At 51.9% G+C, this 19,593-nt stretch overlaps 1 protein-coding gene and 1 pseudogene across 1 annotated transcript; both read right to left on the minus strand.

Annotated features, from left to right (window-relative positions):
- Positions 1–349: 349 nt before the first annotated feature.
- On the minus strand, positions 350–4,324 carry LOC115651247 (annotated as a pseudogene).
- A 797-nt stretch (positions 4,325–5,121) lies between these two features.
- LOC115651580 (glycine N-acyltransferase-like protein 3) lies at positions 5,122–9,968 on the minus strand. Its single transcript, XM_030562651.1, has 6 exons — positions 9,939–9,968; positions 8,347–8,478; positions 7,240–7,347; positions 6,793–6,919; positions 6,299–6,419; positions 5,122–5,578 (listed from the first exon to the last, which is right to left on the minus strand). The coding sequence occupies exons 2-6, from the start codon at positions 8,422–8,424 to the stop codon at positions 5,122–5,124; spliced, it is 891 nt and encodes a 296-aa protein (XP_030418511.1). The 5' UTR covers positions 8,425–8,478; positions 9,939–9,968.
- Between the last annotated feature and the right edge of the window lie 9,625 nt (positions 9,969–19,593).

A 19,593-nucleotide genomic window follows, 5' to 3' on the forward strand; every position in this document is an offset into this window, starting at 1 on the left:
CCGTGAAATTTCAGATTTAAATATCTAGAACCATGAAGTTTACAATTTTAAGAATCCCCTAATGTTGACTCAAGTGGAGCATGAATTTGGTTCCCCCCGCCCCCTCCACCCCAAGAAGCTGGTATGTGCTATGTTACAGAGAGGTGCTGGAGAGATGGGAGATGTTTCTAGTTCCATGGGGCCCAATGCAGAGCCCTGGATTTTCCTGCCCACCCTGTTGTGCCTCAGCCCTGCCCCCTGGAAGTTGCTGGGGAGAGGAAGATGGTGGCTGGTGCTGGGTCAGGGGGCTCAGGCAGGAGTTGTCCGTGTCTCTGGGGTGTGGCTAATGATGGCACAGGCTGGGCTGGCGCTAGAAGCCCTGGTTCTCCTGCAGCCTCTCTATAGGGAGCTTGTCTAGGGTCACATGGCCAAAGATGGGGCAGCCTCGTGCTTGTGTCCGCTTGGCTGTCGTGGTGCTGAGCACCTGCAAGTAGCCACACCTATGGTGCTGGCGCAGGGTATAGCCATAAGCCATGGCACCAAAGGGGTCTATGAGGCTTCAGCTAACAGGGTGGCTGGTGGCATCCACAGGGCCAATAGAGGGATAGCTCAGTGGTTTGAGCATTGGCCTGCTAAACCCAGGGTTGTGAGTTCAATCCTTGAGGGGACCATTTGGGGCTTGGTCCTGCTTTGAGCAGGGGGTTGACCTAGATGATCTACTGAGGTCCCTTCCAACCCTCATATTCTATGATTTAGGCAAACTAGGCAGCTGCCTAGGGCACCTAAAAGCCTTCTCAGGTGGAGTGGAGGAGAGCTGGGGTAGGGGTCACAGGGAAGGCCACCTGCAGTAACGGAGGGGAGTGCAAAGGGGAACTGCTCCCAGCCCCAGATTACCTCCACTCTGCCTCCTCTGCTGAGCACAAGACCCTGCTCTAAGTCTCCTCTAATCGGCACTGCAAGCCTGGGAGGGGAGAAGAATTAGAGCAACGCTGGTGTGCTCAGTGGAGGAGAGCTGGCTGGGGTTAGCTGCTGCGGCAGGTGGTGTCAGCTGCCATGGAGGGGGATGGGGTTAGCTTCCACAGGGGTGCTCACCAGGTGGTTGTAGCTGTCGTGGAGGGGGGCAGAATTAGCTTCTGCCAGTGGGGATCCCTGGGTGGGGTTAGCTGCTGTGGAGGTGGGGCTTTCAAGGGGGAGTAGCTGCTGCAAGGGGGGGCTCCCTAGGTGGGGGGCGTTAGCTGCTGCCCTGGGGGGGCTGTGGGCAGGGTTAGCTGGGGGAGGGGTGCAAGGTGAAAGTTTCACCTAGGGTGCAAAACTTCCTTGCACCAGCCCTGGGCATCCAGGAGGCAGAAGCTGGAGAAGCGACAAATCAGGTTGGCCAGGTACCGCCGGCCCTGCTCAGTCCCCACAAAGGGCCATGTCTTGTTCAGCAGGTTGGTGTGGGAGATGTCCAGGGACAAGAGTCTCAAGGCAGAGTCCAGCCTGAGGAGCACAAAGCGGCAGGGTAGAGCCAAGGTGTGGGAGGGACAGGCTGGCTCAGGAGGTGGGGAATGGGACATGGGGCCTTTCCCCTTAATGGGTGCTGGCTCCTATCTGGTTGTGGGGCTGGGGAACTGACTGGCTCAGAGAAGTGAGAAGCATGGGACCTTTCCCTGGTAACACAGGTGGGAGCAGCACGGTGTCATGTCCCTGCTTGGCAGGTCTCAGAGGGGGTATCTTGTTCCTCAGGGAAGCTTCTTCCCATTCTCACAGCATCCCCTGGAGCCAGGCCCTTTGCTGGGGGCCTGAATGACTGAACCAGCTTTGGAGAGGGAAGATGCCCCTGCCTTCGGGGGGTCCTGTTGGCTGGTGGAGCCACGACATGGGGCAAGTGGCTAGTAGCTGTAGGTGCTCTGCCTGGGCTGCTTGCCAGGGTGCAGATCTCCAGGGTGCAGGTTGGGCAACTGTTGGGCAGGGCCATCATGTGCTGTGGAGCAAGGGAGGCCATTGCCCCTCTAGACCTTGGCTTGCCCTCCCCTCATAGGTCTGTCTGCTCCACTTTTTGCCCCACCTGGCTTTGCAGGATACAGGATCACCTGTAATAGTCAAACACAGCTTTGCTCTTCCTCTCCCCTGAGATTTTCTGAAATTACACCTCTGGTGTTGGGGAATCTGGAGTCCCACACACATATACCCATGCCTGAGATATGCAGTGTCTGCGGGGTCCCAGAGCAGCCAGAGAGCAGGCTCTGTGGGCAGTGCCAATCCCAGTGGGATACTGCCATTGGCATCACGAGCCCCTGTGCCTGCGGCCTAGATGGGGTGAGGAACAGGGCCAGTTGGCCAGTCTGTGGGACTTCCAGTGACTCTTTCCACCCCACTGTTCACACCCCCCAGGCAGACACTGACCAGATCTCAGGCATGGTGCTGGGATCCAGTGGAGGTAGGTGAAGTAGTTGAATGTCTCCAGCTGCACCCCCTTGGCCCTCGTGATGTCCCTGAAGGCCTCATATACACCATCCTGGAGCCCTGCAGGAGGTGGTGACAGGCCCTGAGCAGTGACAGTCCTGATGGGGAATGTGGCTGTTGGATGCCCAGCTTGGAATGTGGGAGGAGAGGGGACCAAGCTGACCCACTGGCATGCTGGTCTCTTGAAAGGAAGCCTGCAGCAAGTGAGGCAATCCTTTCCTGAGACCATGGGGCACATGGGAGCAGCCTGGTCGGAAATGTGTGGACCTGGAGACTTAGGGTCTGGCAGTGTTGGGGCTGGCTGGAGTTTGGCCCCAGATGGTAGGGGGGCATGCAGTGACTGTGGGACTCAGGAGGAGGCAGCCCCAGACATTACCATGGATGCAGAAAGCCTAACCTCAGTTGATCATGCCCACGCTGCCCAGAAGGGCCTGGTAGAACTCTGCGTACATGTTGGTGTAGAAGTCAGAGTTGTCTGATGCCACCTGTCGTGGGAGACACAGAGCCGCAAGGCTAAAGGAGAACTCCCAATGGAATGATCGATTTGTCCGCTTCTCCTCCCCACCCCCTCCCTGTCAGCCGGGCCTCTGTCTGGAGGTCCCCTAGAGGGAAAAATGGCCCCATGTCCCACTCCTTGTGTCCCACTCCTTGAACCAGCCTGGCCACCTGGGTGCAGCATGGTGGCTGAAGGGGGACACTTCTGTCTGTCGCTGGGTAATAATGGCTTTGAACTAGGGTTGTGAATCCTCCAGCACTTTGTGCCCAGCGGGTTCCCGCAGTTTATGTTCATTGCAGTGCCGTGGATCTGCTGGAGATATGGTGACGGGGAGGAGGGAGTAAGATTTGCAGTTAGAAAACGCTTCTTTGGGAGGCAGCACTGAGGTGGCCCTTTGCCAAAGCAGCAGAGGTTGGCACCAGAAATGAGGGAGCCCTGGGCAGCCCTCCCTTACCCCACGCAAACGAGGCTGAAATCACCAGAGCTGGCTGAGGAATTGGAGCCCGGAGGCTAGCCCAGCTGGCATTTCTCAAAGAATAGGGCACAGGCCTGTCTGATGCCAGGCTCTGGGACAAGGCCAACAGCTGACATCAAACCGTGAGTGGAGCATAGCGGAGGAGGAAACCACTGCTGAAGGGGCATCTGTTCAGTGGTTGTGGGTGGGGAACTAAATCAGAGGACACAGCTAGAGACACTAAGGGGCAGGACTGGCTGTTTACTTATTATTCATAAGTGCAGCGAGGTGAGTTGTTATTGCTGAGCTCTCCCCAGGTGGGTGCTCATTTCCTCGTCCCCTCTAACAAAGCTCTTCTTGTTTCATACACTATCAGTTTGTCTCTTAATGTCCCCCCAGGGAAGATATTTAGTGATCCTAGAAATTTGATAGGATGGCTCCAACTGGTGCTATTGCTTAGCTTTCCAAAGGAAGCCCTAGATATTGGACCTGACATTTGTTGCTGCGGACACGACCCCACAGACCAGGTTCCGCACCCAGAGCACTTTGGTCTTCTGACCCTCAGTATTTTGACACAAAGCCAACATTTTCTGGGAACAAGCAGAACCTTTTTTGGGAAAATTTCATTTGAAAAGTGGTTGAAAAATGGGAAACTGTTGCATGGCCCTAGCTGTAATTCTACCTTCCCCCTCACCCACGTGGTCCCAGCCGTGCCAGGGAGTGCTGCCCCAAAGGGGAAATACTCAAAGGTGTCTTCAACAATCAGTTTAATCACAGCTGGGATCACAAAGCCCAAAATGCTTCCTACTATCGGTCAATGTCGGTGGGCAGAGTTAAAAGGTGTCTTGGCTGTGTGGTACTGAATTTAACATGTCTGGATTGCTTTTGAGTGTGACCTCAGGCTGGGAGTCCTTGGGGATAGTGAAGTTTAGTTTGAGGATAATCAACATCACGGGGAGGTATCTAACTCTTGAGTTACTGAGACAGACTAGCCCTTGAGGGAGTCCTTTGCAGGGGAACACCCTCGGGCTGGTTAGTATCAATGTGGAACGGCCAGATCCATCATGGGTTAGAAGCATCATGGGTTAAAGCACGCTATGCTCAAGGAGATGTTGCTGAATGGGGACCTATTTCCCAGCCTCTCCCACCCTACTTAAAGCTACTCCAACTTGTATTGTCCATGAGATGGGAAAAAGAGCTGATGAGAGCAGAGTGGAACAGCAAGAGACATGACAAGCCCCAAGGAAGTGGAGGAGAAAGAAATCTAGGGAAGATGTCTCTGGCAGGGGATGGGAAGGGTGACACACTGACTGTGGAAGAGTTAGAGATGCAATACGCTGAGCAGGATGTCCCAGGGAAAGCAAGGGAGGAGGAGCAGAGCAGATGCAGGAGACAGATAAACATGCAGCTAGATTGGGTGGAAGATCATTGAGCCGTTGCTAGAGTGTCTGGAAGAGGAACTGAGATGGGGCAGTGCAGGGAAGTGGGATGGGAGTGCTGTGTGTATGGGTCGAGGGTGGTAGGGTCCATCAAGAAGGGCAGGTTATGGACCCCGGAGATTAGGACAGAACCTCTAAAGATGCGTATAGGGCTGCGAGGGAGAGGAAGGCCTGTGGGGCTGGGGGTAGCAGGCCCCATGTGAGGCTGGACTTGGGAGATGTTACTGATTCCACTTGGCCAGCAATGATCCCCAGACTCCCCTACACCCCCTCCCTTGTCAGGTCCCCTGGCCGGTTGGGCTGGGGACTCATGCGGGGGCTGTGCCTGGTGCTGGCCTGGGGGTTAACGTGGGGGCTTTCACCGGTGCTGGGTTGTGAAGAATGATGTACCACAGGTTGGGCTGGTGCTGGAAGCCCTGACTCTCCTGTAACCTCTGCATGGAGTAGTTCTCTACGTCCACCAAGCCGTAGCTGGGATAGCCTAGAGCATGCAACCGCTTGGCTAACAAATTAATCAGCATCACCATGTAGCCGCGCCGCCGGTGCTCATGCAGAGTGTAGCCAGGCCCCATGGCACCAAACGGGTATGAAGCGATCCAGCTGACCGGATGGCCAGCAGCATCCAGCAGGCAGATACTGGGAAAGTGGCGGATCAGGGTGGCCAGGTACTTCCTGCTTTTTTCGTTCCCCCCAAAGCTCCATGTCTCATTCAGCAGGTCAGCGTGGGAGACATCCAGGGACGAGAGTCTCATGGCCGGGTCCAGCCTAGGAGGGCAGAAAGCAGCAGAGCAAAGCCCTAAAGGTCAGCAATCAGAGTGACACCTCAGTATCATGACATGGCCCTAAGACCATGAGGTTTGTTAGAACTATGACACTGTGATTGCTGGTCTCCCTTGACAGCTGAACTCCCCTGCCCACAACCCCTGGATGTGACATGATCAGTACTGTCAACACTCCCAGATATATTATGGTGATGTGGGCCTCACTGCAGAATCTCCTATCCCCATATCTGCCCATCCGTTGCCCAGCAAATCATTCTGCCCCATCAGTTCTGCCCTCACACAAGCACCCATCAAGTCTGTCTCCAGCCCTGCCCACCCTAGCCCCCTCCCAGCTTCCCCTCTCCACCTCCTGGTGTTCTTCCATGCCTCCTAGCCCTGTGGGGGCTGCAGCAGGCTCCCCTCTGCCCTTCCCAGGCTGGGTGTCCTAGGGAAGGGGTGAACAGGGAGACCACGCTGTCCCATTGCTCACAAGAGGGGTGGGGGAGCAGGGAGTGGAACCACCTTGAGATGCTGAACACCCTCATATTTAGGGCTATATCTTATATATAGGTGCCTATTACCCCCCACTTTCATCCCAATTTTTCATGCTTGCTTTCTGGTCACCCTAATCCCAATGCCATGCTGGCCAATGCCCCCACTTCTTAGGCTGCCTCCTTCCCTAGCACATCCCCTTTGGGGCCCTGTGACACATGCAGACACTGACCGGATCTCAGGCATGGAGCTGGGATCTGGGTGAAAATAGTTGAAGTAGCGGAACACCTCCAGCTTGATCCCCTTAGACTCGGCGACGTCCTTGGAGACTTCGTACACTCCACCCCGGAGCCCTACAGCGGGCAGAGATGGGCTATGAGCAGTGAGAAAAGGGACTGAATGGTGATGACAAAAGGGCCCATATGTGTGGGGAGCCCAGCCTGGCACACGGGTTGGGAGGGGCAGGAGTCTGACATTCCAAATCCCCAGCCCCAGCCCTCGGGGAAGAGGATGTGGTCAGGTGAGCTGACCCCAGCCCAGCACTGTCAAGGGGCTACCCCATATGTTCCTGCCCTGCATAGGGTTCCTGGGAGCAGCCTTGCAACCTGGGGGGACCAGAGGGCTTTGGGGCTGTCATTGTAGGGTGGGATCCTGGGGTTGACCCAAACAGGACATATATGTTCAGTTGCTGTGGGGCTCTCCCAGATGCTTTGGGGCACAAGTTACCAAGGATGCAGAAGCTCTGTCCCCAATTGACAGCACCCGCACTGGCCAGCAGGGCCTGGTGGTCACCTAGGTCCCGGCAGTACACTATGTATGTGTTGGTGTACAAATCAGAGTCATCCGATGCCACCTGTGGGGGGAGACATACAGCGAAGATGGGGGAATTCCCAGTGGAATGACTGATCTGCCTGCCCCATCTCCCGTGAGCCAGTCTGGTCCCCCCTAGAAGGGAAGGGCTGCGTGTCCCATTCCCAGCCCCAAAGCCAGCTTGCCTCAAAGCTGTGGCCCCTTGAAGAGGAAGGGCCCCGAATTCCAGTCCCTGTCTCCTTCCTGAGCCAATCTGGCCCCCCGTCCTGGAGTCCCCTAGAGAGAAAAGGCCTCAGGTTCCATTCTACATCCTCCCGAGCCATCCAGGTCCCCAGGTGCAGCGCAGTGACAGAGGGGCTTCACCTCTCTCCGCGGCCGGGTGAGAACGACTTTGAACTCGGGCCATGAATCCACCAGCACCTCCTGCGCAGCCGGGTTCCCCCGGTTTATGGTCATTACAGTGCCATAGACCTGCCAGAGACATGGAGGTGTTGTTGTCAGAGCTGGATGGGAGGCAGCAATTCCCACTCCCACAGCTCTGTTTGGAGTCACTCAGTGTTTATTGGGGAGTTTCAGCATCTCATGATCTTCTGCACATTAGGTGGGTTTTTGCCCTTCTCCAGCATGGTCTCCCTCTCCCATCTCTGCCAATGGGGCTGACACCAGATCCTTCCTTTAGTTAAAATGGCCACCACCTCACAATGATTTCAGGGGTCTGAGGCCTGGGAAGACGGGTGTCCCAGGCTATGGGTACCAGAGATGGGGGGCAGGAGAATGTGAGGAGCAGCTAACAGAGGCGAATGGGGAGCAAGTGCTGGATATGGGGGATGCTAGGGATTGGGGTGAGGGACAGGGAGGGGGCAGGGGTATGGAGGGGAGAGATATGGGGAAGAGTATGAGGGACAAGGCAGGGCCTGTCTCTAACCACCACCCCAGGATTACTCTCCTGATTTAGGGGTCTGACTCCTCAATTGTGGGTCCTGGCCTGGTATCGCAGGGGAGACCCTGAGCGCGGAGGAGGGGCGACAAAGGGGCTGGTGACCCACACGCACACTTGAGCCCTGTGATGACATGGAATCATGGAGGGAGCCAGAGCTACATAGATCTTTGCTCAGCTGGCACAGAGCCTGCTCATGCAGTGACTGGCTGGCACAGAGCCTGCCTGTGCTGTAACTGTTTGATATGGAGCCAATCTGCCCTGTGACTGGCTGGGGAGGTCCCGCCAGCTACACTGGGTGAGCAGCAGGAATTTGCTGGATTTGCAGTTTGGGAGACAGGAGATGTGAGTGGGGAGAGGGCAGCTTGGAGAGCAGCCAGCACCTGAGGGGAGGGGCCTGCCCCCCCAGCTAGCCTTTGACCCAGGGGTTGGGTCTTGTCCCCAGCCAGCCCAATCTCATCACCCCATCACTCTGGGGAGAGAGAGCTTTCTGCCCTGCTCCCATTCCCGGAAAAAAGATCAGTCCTTGTCACCAGCAATGTATCAGGCAAGCTCCTCCGTAGTGTCCCCTCCAGCAGCCGCAGTTTGGAGGAGCAGCTCAGGATCAGCATCTCTGGAGTGGATGGGCCCTTGGCAGATTCCAGCAGGGGTGGCACAGGGGATACCTTTGTGGGAGAGACCCATCAGTTCCCTGTGACCTTCTCCCAGCCACCTCCTCCCCCACATCCCTAGTGACACGAGGGGTGTCTGCAACCTTCCAGCCCTGCCAAAATAACAAATGCTGTGGGTACAATAACAATAACAATAACAAACCACTCTGGTTCAATACCTGTACCCACCAGAGACCCTACAATAACCACCCCAATGGTTATGTTGTCAGTGAAGCATTTCCTATGGATTTTCCTCTCCTCCTAAGTATCAACACTTCCTTGCTGTTAATGTTTCAGCTTTTCAATCTAAAAATTACTTCTGATGAGAATTTGCACAAGTGGTGCTTGGAAGTTCCCAGAGCTCAAGCAATGGCAGGTCAGTACCTCAACTGAGTCTAATTTCTTTTGTAAGGGGCAACAAATCTTCACAACATTTCCCCCACAATTTGCTAAGCTCTGTTTCTGAGAGTCAAGACCCTACAAAAACATACCAGTCTGGATGCTTCTCCCTTGCTCACCATAGACCCTACTATAGAATATCAGGGTTGGAAGGGACCTCAGGAGGTCATCTAGTCCAACCGCCTGCTCAAAGCAGGACCAGTCCCCAACAAATCATCCCAGCCAGTGCTTTGTCAAGCCTGACCTTAAAAATCTCTAAGGAAGGAGATTCCACCACCTCCCTATGTAACCCATTCCAGTGCTTCACCACCCTCCTAGTGAAAAAAGTTTTCCTAATATCCAACCTAAACATCCCACACTGCAACTTGAGACCGTTACTCCTTGTTCTGTCATCTGGTACCACTGAGAACAGTCTTGATCCATCCTATTTGGAATCCCCGTTCAGGTAGTTGAAAGCAGCTATCAAATCCTCCCTCATTCTCTTTTGCAGACTGAATAATCCCACTTCCCTCAGCCTCTCCTCCTAAGTCATGTGCTCCAGCCCCCTAATCATTTTTGTTGCTCTTCACTAGATTCTTTCCAGTTTTTCCATATCCTTCTTGTAGGGTGGGCTCCAAAACTGGACACAGTACTGCAGATGAGGCCTCACCAATGCCGAAGACAGGGGAATGATCACGTCCCGTCATCTGCTGGCAATGTTCCTACGTATACAGCCCAAAATGCTGTTAGCCTTCTTGGCAACAAGGGCACACTGTTGACTCATATCCAGCTTCTCATCCACTGAAACCCCTAGGTCCTTTTCTGTAGAACTGCTGCCTAGCCACTCAGTCCCTAGTCTGTAGCATTGTATGGGATTCTTCTGTCCTAAGTGCAGGACTCTGCACTTGTCCTTGTTAAACTTCATCAGATTTCTTTTGGCTCAATCCTCTAATTTGACTAGATCCCTCTTTATCCTATCCCTACCCTCCAGCATATCTACCACTCCTTCCAGTTTGTCCTGTCTATGTGTCTGTGGCCTCAGCCATGCCAGAGCCGGTCTATGCAGGACTCAGGTGGACCCAGTAGCTCCTACTTACCTGGACAATTTCTCTGCCAGAGTAAGGGGCAGCCCCTGTGAAGGTAGAGAGACAAGGTGTCCGTGAGGCAGTGAAGTCCCTGCCTGGCAGCAGCTGGTCCTGTCTCCGCTGGGTCTCGCTCTCCCTCAGGGGCTGCTCCAGCCTCTTATCCCTGAGTGAATGAACCATTAACAGAGTCTGTGCCTGGCCCGGAGCTAGGGGCAGCCACATCCCTGCAGTCACGGGCACTCCTTTCCTGGGCAGGGAGAGGTGAGATGATTTCCTGGGGCCAGTGGATTAGAATTCTGAGGAAACATGAGCACAGCCAAGCGTGGGACATGGGGAAACAAGTTCTTCTGGTGCCCCTCAATCCTGAGTCCGACCCGCAGCTCCTGCTGTCCCTGCCCTGGGCTTCCCCCTGCAGCTCCTTCCTAACTTGCAGTTTCTGTCTATTGCTTTGATTGAGGGTTGTGTTGCGAGCCCCCAGTCTGGGCCCCTCTGCTTGGCTTCATCTTTGCCTCAGCTCTGTGTCTCTCCCAGCCCTGTACCCCAAGGGTTGTGTGCCTTGGGACACTCTTTCCTTGTTACACCATGCCATAGCCTGGATCTTGCATGGTCCCTATCAGCATTGGGGAGCAACCATGGGTTCTGGGCTGGGCAGGTTTCTACATTTGACAAGATGGAAACCCCTTGGCATGGGTCTGTCACGGTTCGTTACCGGCCAGGAGCAATGCAATCTGTATCTGCAGCAACTTGGTGGCACGTTTATTATTCAGCTGGAATCTGGCATCAGAGAATCCTCAGGTTGGCTTGGCAAAGCTGAGCTGAAGGCAGAGTTTGTGTTGGCAGCAACAACTGCCTCAATACCCCCAGCTCTGTGGAATCCATCTTGGCTCTCCCTTGTTTTGTAATGTTTGGATTGTGTAGTTGGTCTATGACCCAAAAACTTGGTGACTATTTATTACATATGTAAAAAGATGAGCGTGTCTCTCTCCCCCTCCCGCCCACCATCCTCTGCAACATGCAGCCCCCCTCCCCTGTCCTCCCACCAGTATTTCCATTTCACCCTCTCCTTCCCATCCCATTAAGACATCAGCATTTTTGAAGGCAAGTGTGCGTAAAAACAGTTGGTAAAAGCTGTGAACTTGAAGAAAAGCTGTTTTTTCAGATGGCGGGTGGCTGTAGTTCAGGAACCTGTTGTTCAAATGATCTCAAATGTGGGTTGCTAACCCTACATCAGACCCGCAGGAGGCAGTCCAAATTTCAACACTATCCAAGTAAGCATGGAGATTTCAGAGCACTTAAAATAATTGGTTTTTAACAGAAGTCTTCTCTATTTTACCCATAGCCGACCTGGCACTCAGCTGTAAAATTGTATGAAATTAATCATCAGCAGCTGCTTTGCTATCTCCAGATCCCAGCCTGGGACAATCCTGAAGGTACAGGGGGCTCTGAGCAGTGTGATGGGGCCCATGGATCTCGATGTGATGGTATCTGCTGAAGAAGAGCACCCAATGAGACGATACAGCCTGAGACAATAGCTCCATTCATCTCAGTGGGTGTTCTCAGCCCTCCTCCCGTGGTCAGTGCTTGGGAGCTTGTGTTATGCAACAAGCTTTCCTGTTCTCAGTTCCTCATCCTGATATAGTGGTATGGTTTTGGTGCATGCTCCTGGGATGGCTGAACTCAGCTCCCCACCAGAGGGACAGGGTTTCCCTAGGTCCTGGCTCCCACGAGAGGGAGGGAAGAACCTCAGATACCCCCTAGTGGTGCAGCGTCCCCAGATCCCAGCACACATGAGGGGAGGCCAGGAGAGGGGCCAGACACCATATAAAGGTGCTTGGACCCCCAGATCTCGGCACACACCAAGGGACAGGAAGTTGGGCTTGCACACCATCAGAGAGACATTCCCCCCAGATCCCAGCACATGCACAGGGGCAAGGAGAGGGGCTTAGAGCCCCCTAAGCTGGGAGAACCCCATATTCTGGCTCACATGATGCCTCCAGACACCCTCAGAGGGACAATAGTGGCCGATCCCAGGGCAGATATGGGAGGGAAGAATGTGGGCGTGACTGAGACCTGCTCAGCCTCCCTCCCACCATCACATCACCTGAACCCAATATCCCTTACCTGAATCCCCTAACCCCTCTGATCTCCTCATAATCCCCCACCCTTTTCTGCAGCTCCAATCTCCTTTACCCCTATTCCCCTATTCCCCCCGCCTCCTAATTCAATCTCCCAGCAAACATTCACATATGGCATTTCTTTATTTGTTCTTCAGAGTCTTCTGCCATCCTGCAATTACATTTCCCCCGATTCCCCAAATAATAAGATTAAAAACCCCATTGGCAAATTCAGGTTGTAGCAGCAAGAATAATTTGTTCTCAGACTTATCCCAAGGATTGGATATGAACTTACAACCATTCTACCACATTGATAGTGGCCTGAGAGCTGTGGCTGGTATATAGCTTTATTGGTTGGGAGATTGGTATAGTTGCTAGGATGTCTACAAGCTAAGGAAGGGGGCAGCAAAGGGGAGGTGCGCTGCAGGGTGCTATGTTTATAGGATATAGTGCAAGTTCCATCCCAGGAGGTTGTGAAAAATGAATTCGAAACCTTGAAATCTGCCCTACCCCAGGAAATCTGGCTATTGTAGAGGAATCATGGAATTTCCACATGTAGTTTTATGCGGTTTTATGGCAGCAGTGCTGCCTTATGAGCTGCGCGGCTGGAGAGTGGTGGCTGCTGGCCAGGAGCTCATCTCTAAAGGCAGCGCGGCTGCCAGCCACAGGCCTTAAGTGAGGGTTCATGGTATGGTATTTCCACGCTCACTTTCACACCACCACCACCAGCAGTTTCCTGCTGCCAGGAGAGGTTCTGGAGTTTGGAGTGTAGAGCCCAGTGCACAGGAGGAGCCCTCGGCTAGGGTGCCCTAGACCTTCCCCTTCCTGGCTCCAGACCTAGTGCTCAGTGGTTAAAGGGGCCTTGGGCTGGCAATGTATGTGCCGCAGCACCCCAGGGATTGTCCACTCATAAGGCTAGACCTGTACCATCCCCCCAAATGTGACAACCCTCCCCATACTATGCCACTCTTACTTCTCTGCTGCTGGTGGTGGCAGCTCTACCTACAGAGCTGGGCTTCCAGCCAGCAGCCACTGCTCTTGGGCCTTCCAGCTCTGAAGGCATCGTCACCACTAGCAGCAGTGCAGAAGTAAGGGTGGCATGATACGGTATTGCCATTCTTACTTACTTCTGCGCTGCTGGTGGTGGTGATGCTCACTTGAATGCTTCTGCTGGCGGTGGTGCTCCCTTCAGAGCTGGGCACCCAGCCATCAGCCACAGAGCTTCCTGCCACCAAGGGAGAATCCCAGAGGTGGGTCTGACCTGGCCCAGGGAGTGGCCCATGCAGTGGAAGAGGAAGATCCATCCTTCCCCAGCCTGACTGGGATTAGTAGCTGGAGCTCAGTATGTGGTAGGATTACCCAGCTGAGGAGCCCCCTGCCCTGCCCCTCGGTGACTCCTGTCCCAGCACTCAGAGGTTTAAGGAACTTTGGGGTGGCTGACTGTAGCGGGAGTGTCACAGGGTTCTTCGCTGACTCTCCCACTTTTGTTCCTGCACCCTGTGTTTAGGCTGGTATAATAAAGAGCCTTCCACGCCTTCTTTTGCTGGATCACCCAAGTGTCTTTATTTACAACGTTTGTGCAGTTCCCTGGTCTCCCAACAGCTAGTGCCCCACAGACTCTCCCCAGGGTCTCCTGTCCCAGAGGCTTCCCCCTTTGGTAAGGCAACAGCAATAGTAGCCTCCTGTCTCCTCCCTTTCTAGCCTCCTCTGAGGTTTTTTCAGGGTTTATATAGTCTCTGGTGGCTCAGCTCAGCTGTCAGCGAGCAGACTGCAGCTAGCATTTTGGCAGGGCTTTAAAGAGGTTTTTACCCTTGCCCTGCCACATATCTGCCCCCTTCAAGGAGCCACCAGGCTCACCCTGTCCCTGCCCCTCCTCGGACAGACAAACCTGCTCCTCAGTGGGAGTGCCTGTGTCCCCACTGGGGACTCCCGTGGGCTCTCCCTGGTTTTTGCAGGTCCTTCCCCACATCTCTGGTAAAGACTGGTCACCTCTGAATGCCCCTTGGCCCCAGGGCTGGTGCAAGGAAGTTTTGCACCCTAGGCGAAACTTCCACCTTGCACCACCCCCTGCCTACCCCACCCACTGCCCCTAGTGGCAGCTAACTCCACCCACCCACCCCTCCCACCTGAGAAGGCCCTCTCCCCACTGCAGTTAACCCCACCCGCCGTGACAGCTATCCCACCCCCCCCAGGAACTCCACCCCTCACAGCAGCTACCAGCCCTTGAAAGCATCCCCTCCACGGCAGCTAACCCAGCCCAGGGAGCCCCCCCCATAGAAGCTAACCCCTCCCACCTCCACAGCAGCTAACACTGCCCCCCTCCGTGGCAGCTAAACCAGCCCGGGGAGACCCCCCCCTTGGAAGATAACCCCACCTCCCTCCACAGCAGCTAACACCGCCCTCCTCCGTGGCAACTAACCCCGCCCGGGATCTGGGGCGGGGAGTGGTTCCCCTGTGCGCCACTCCCCGTACTGCGGGTGGCCCTCCCCAGGCCCCCCACACGTCCCAACTGACCTCCGCTCCACCTTCTCGCCTGAGCGGGTTTTTAGACACCCTCAACCACTAGGCGGCACCTACTTTGCCTAAATGGTTGCACCAGCCCTGCTTGGCCTGGCAGAGACCACAGACCCTGGGCTGTGGATTACCAAATAAACAAATTAAGCATGTATTTAGGGCACCAGCAAACCAGGGGGCACACAAAAAAAAGAGATTTTTTTTAAATTGATATTTGATATTTCAAAAAAGCATCAAAGTAGTCATCATGGGAAAAATCAGAACTTTGTTAGACTTCCTTACACTCCACTACACACTCTTTCCCTTCCCCCTTCTCACTGTCCTCTTTTTATTACTTATCCCCACCTAAACCAGGGGGGCGTCCTACTAACATAGATTGAAATAATGTGAGGAAATCAGAGACTGTAACGGATCATCCTACTCCTGGTGGTAAAACTGACATTGTTATAGTTCTAGAAGGTGTGGATGTGTCAGAGACTGAACCTGCTCATGCTGTAAATAATAGGAGAAAAGATCCTGGTATGTGGGTTGATTTCAGTACTGATGATGTAGCTTACTGGATAGATCATGGACCAAATGACTGTCAACACCACCATATGAGAAATCACGTTGGACTTTTGCCAATGGCAGACAAATAAGATATTGTCCACAAAAAATATTTTTTGGCATGAAAGCGAATGCTGAGAAATACACTCGAGAATGGAAACTGTATTCACCATCAACAGGGTCTGTGTACTGTTTTCTTTGCAAAATTTTTGAGCATAAACCTTCAACATCCTAGTTTGCTGCAGGTGGATTTAGTGACTGGCGGAATACTGTTTTAATTGTACAACATGAAAATAGCACTACTCACAGAGATTCAATGTTGACATATTTAAATCGAAGATAGGGCTTTGGATTGACACAAAAATTGGAAGAACAAATTAAAGGGGAGTGTGAATACTGGCAACAGGTTTTGCAGCGTGTTATAGCTTTATTCAAACATTAGGTGAACATGGTCTGCCTTTTCGGGAATCAAATGACACATTTGGATCATCGCAGAATGGAAATTTCTTGGGATTGTTGGAGCTTGTGGCTCAGTTTGACCCATTTTTAGTAGCCATATCTCAAAATATGGGAATGCTGGCAAAGGTAACTCATCATACTTATCCAAGACAATATGTGATGAACTCATTGGTCTAATGAGTGACAAAGTTCGTTCAGCTATTGTGGATGAAATAAGTACTGTTGGGTACTTCAGTTCCTCTGTCGACTCTACACTTGATCTTTCACATGTTGATCAATTGAGTACTGTACTAAGATCTGTGTCTCCCACAAATGGAAAACCAGTTGAACGATTTATAACATTCCTCAATTTGAAAAGCCATGCTGGTGAAGAAATGGCAAATCAAATACTGCATTATCTGTGCCAAGTTTGCAAAATAGATTTCTCAAAGTGCAGAGGTCAGTCTTATGTCAATGCTGCCAACATGTCAGGGCGTTATCAAGGAATGCAGAAGAAGCTTTTAGAACAGAACAAATATTCCGTATTCATACTATGTGTTGCATACACTCTCAGTCTTGTTGCTCACAATGCTGTTGATTGTTGTCTGGTGGCAGTAAGGTTTTTCTTAACAGTGCAGTTTCTTTATACTTTTTTCTCTTTCTAATATTCACTGGGAGGCACATGCAGTGGCAACAAGTGCAATTCTGGAGTCCTACTCAAATATTGTGGATGCATTAGAACAGTGGTCCCCAACCTTTTTCGTCTGGTAGGCGTTGGATGACAAGCCACTGAGGACCATGACCGGCGGACAAGCATCCACCAAAATCCCGCTGAGAAGAGGTAACATCAGTAGACATTTCCCCCAAAATGACACCGACAAGCAGCGTCATCCAGAGGCACCACCACCAAAATGCCGCCAAAAATCAGCGGCATTTCGGCGTCGACACTTCTGGATGATGATGCTGCTTCTCAGCAGCATTTCGGTGGATGCTCTTCCTCCGGACAGTACTCGGGGGCACATAGACGCCCCAGCAGGTGCCATGGCCCCAGTGGACACAATGTTGGGGACCACTGCATTAGAAAGTATAGCTGAAGACCAATCACAAAAGGGTGAAACTATACGAGAGGCAGAAAACGTTGCAAACAAGATGCAAGAACTATATTTTGTATTCATGTTGACCATGTGGAATGAAATTTTACAACACTTTTACCACACAAGTCAAGCTAAGAAAAAGAATTGGATTTGAAAACATGTGCAGACCTCTGTCAATCATTAGCAGACCACTTACACACTTTGAGGAATGATTTTGAAAGATTTGAAGACATATCAAAAGATATCTTGCCTGCTACTAACTACAAAGAAACCCAGTCCCGCAAGCAAATCAGGAAAAAACAAGCAAATGATAGCAGTGCAACAGAAACAGCATTGAATCCTAGAGACAAATTTCACTAATTTACTTATAGACTCATAGACTCGTAGATCTTAAGGTCAGAAGGGACCATTATGATCATCTAGTCTGACCTCCGGTGACCGGTTAAACCCTGAACATGTGGGCAAGGCTTACTACACTATAACTGACACACATGAATTGCATATGAAGAGGAGAGGTGAAGTGTACAAAGAAGTATCAAGTAGATTTTCTTTTCTAAATGATATGGGCTTATCTGATGAACAATATTCACAAGTATCAGAGGGGTAGCTGGATCTGTAAAATGTGACAAAGAGTCCTGTGATACCTTATAGACTAACAGATGTATTGTAGCATAAGCTTTTGTGGGTGAATACGCATGCTTCTGATGAAGTGGGTATTCACCCATGAAAGCTTATGCTCCAATATGTCTGTGTCAGGGACTCTAACCCCGACGGCAAAGTTCGTTGTCTGACCGCAAGAGAGACAGGCAACACCAGCAAGGTCCGATCAAAAGCTCTTTATTGACAAGTGCACGCATCAATAGAGAGCAGCTCGTCTCCAGAGAGAACCAGCCCCCTTTTACATCTTAGTATAAGCCTATATAGACAGTTTTATTGCGTCATAAATTATTCACTGGAGCAACCCACCCCCTTCTTCTAACAACTAGAAACTAGACACCTTTAGTATACATGCATGCCTAAAGTTAGAAATGTAGGGGAGTTAAAAACAAACAAAGAACAAAACCAGGGAGTGAAAACAAGGAGGCTGGGAAACTAGGGCTCTTATCACTTCTTCGAAGGAGCTGCCCAAACACAGCACATCTGGTACTATGCCAGGAATGCAGCTTCTTTTTTATTTTACTTTTTCCCAGCGCTTGTGAGACATGCTGCTGCTTTTTAGTGTTTTCCACTCAGGGATTACCCACAAACCTCTGTTAGCCTGACTTTGGTCAGGTTGGCATACCTGGTTTTGTTTGCTATATTTTTATTCAGGCCTAACATCTGTTAGTCTATAAGGTGCCACAGGACTCTTTTGTCAATATTCACAAGGTTCCCAAAAGCTAGTTGTCTCTTACCCTGTTGACTTGAACAAGAATCTCTGTGGAGAAGTACAGCAGTTTCACTGTTATATGAGAGCAAAGTTTAATGAAACAGGAAAAATGAAATTCAGTCACATTGATCTTCATGACACAATATTGAAAGATGGAATACAATGTGCATTTCCAAATGTAAAGATTGCACTATGTATTTTTCTAACATTGATGATTACTAACTGCTCCGCAGAATGCTCTTTTTCTCAGCTGAAAAGAATAAAAAACCCTCAGAGAACAACAATGTGTCAGGACAGTCTTGATTCAATTTCTCTATTGTGTATGGAAGCAGACATGCTTCATCGAGTCAGCTTCAATGAACGTATCCAGAATTTTGCAATCAGAAAATCTAGAAAGAAGCTATTTTAATTTCATCATAAATGTAAGTTTTGTGTCATTTCAAAAAATAAAATTTTATTTTACAGTATAGTATTGTTTTTATTTTGAATTACATATGGGGGGCACCATAATCTTTTCAGTGGTTAGGGCCTCTAAAGTTCTTAATCTGGCCCTGCACAGATCTGGTCCATCAGCATCTGGGTTCAATTCCTGGGCCCCCCGGTCCTTGTCTCCCCCGGGCTCCTGAGAGCCGCACTCTTGGCATTCCTGCCTGGCAGGTCCATTATTCCCACATAGACAACACTCCTTAAGGGGCTCGGCTTGTTGTCTGGGAGTTTTCTGTCCCATGTCCCCTCCTTCCCCCGGCACCGTAGGAGAGAGGGGAGTTCCCTTCCCTAGTCGGGGTTTGACCCTCTCCTCGCCCCCTTCTGTTCTCTCAGTTAGGTATCCCTGGTCTCCTTCCTCCGGATCCCTGTCCCGGCTCCAGGATTCTCCTGACAGGGGTCCCAAATCACCTCCTAGTAGGACCGAATAGGGCAAGTTCTTTACCAACCCTACCCACTGCCACCGGAAGTGCCCATGGAAGTTCAAAGGTACCCAGGCCAGTTGACATCTCAGGTATTCTCATGGATGCACCGTAGGGCTGTGGTTGCCCCTGGAATCACTCAGCAAGGCTTAACTAATCCCTTCAGTACCAGTGAGCGAGTGGAGGAGGAGTCTACCACCCCTTTCCGGGGATCCCCTCCCAGCAACACTGGTACCATAGCCAGGGGTTGTCCTCTGCTCTCCTCCGTCCACCAGGCCACCCACAAAAGTCTGCCAGCCCACACTCCATTTGTGGGCAGTCCTGCTTCTTATGGCCCGGATGTCCCCACTGCCAACAGGTCAGTTCTTGACTGCGAGTGGGCCCCGGGTCTGACCCCCTTTTTGAAGCAGGATCTCGTGGGCTTCTTACTTGGCCCCTTTACTGGGCTTCATCACCCGCTTGGGCCCTTCAGCCTCGACATATTCCTCTGTTAGCAATACAGCCTCTGTCTCCTGAGCCAGCTGATGTCTTCGGACCCATACCTTCAATGAGTCCATAACATCCTCCACAGTTTGGGTGATAGGCCTCAGCCAGTGGGTAGCCCAATGTGTGAGTCTTTGGGCCAGTGCCCTGAGCCGTGAAATTTCAGATTTAAATATCTAGAACCATGAAGTTTACAATTTTAAG

The sequence above is a fragment of the Gopherus evgoodei genome, chromosome 4, assembly GCF_007399415.2.
Source record: "Gopherus evgoodei ecotype Sinaloan lineage chromosome 4, rGopEvg1_v1.p, whole genome shotgun sequence".
Taxonomy (NCBI): Eukaryota; Metazoa; Chordata; order Testudines; family Testudinidae; genus Gopherus; species Gopherus evgoodei.

Bases quoted from the DNA above. Each gene is read 5' to 3' on its own strand.
- LOC115651580 (XM_030562651.1), bottom strand. From the start codon at position 8,424: ATGCTGATCCTGAGCTGCTCCTCCAAACTGCGGCTGCTGGAGGGGACA. The intron at 6,920-7,239 runs GTGAAGCCCCTC...CTCCCCCCACAG, and splicing joins TCACCCGGCCGCGGAGAGAG to GTGGCATCGGATGACTCTGA. The intron at 6,420-6,792 runs GTAACTTGTGCC...TGCCCGCTGTAG, and splicing joins ACAGAGCTTCTGCATCCTTG to GGCTCCGGGGTGGAGTGTAC.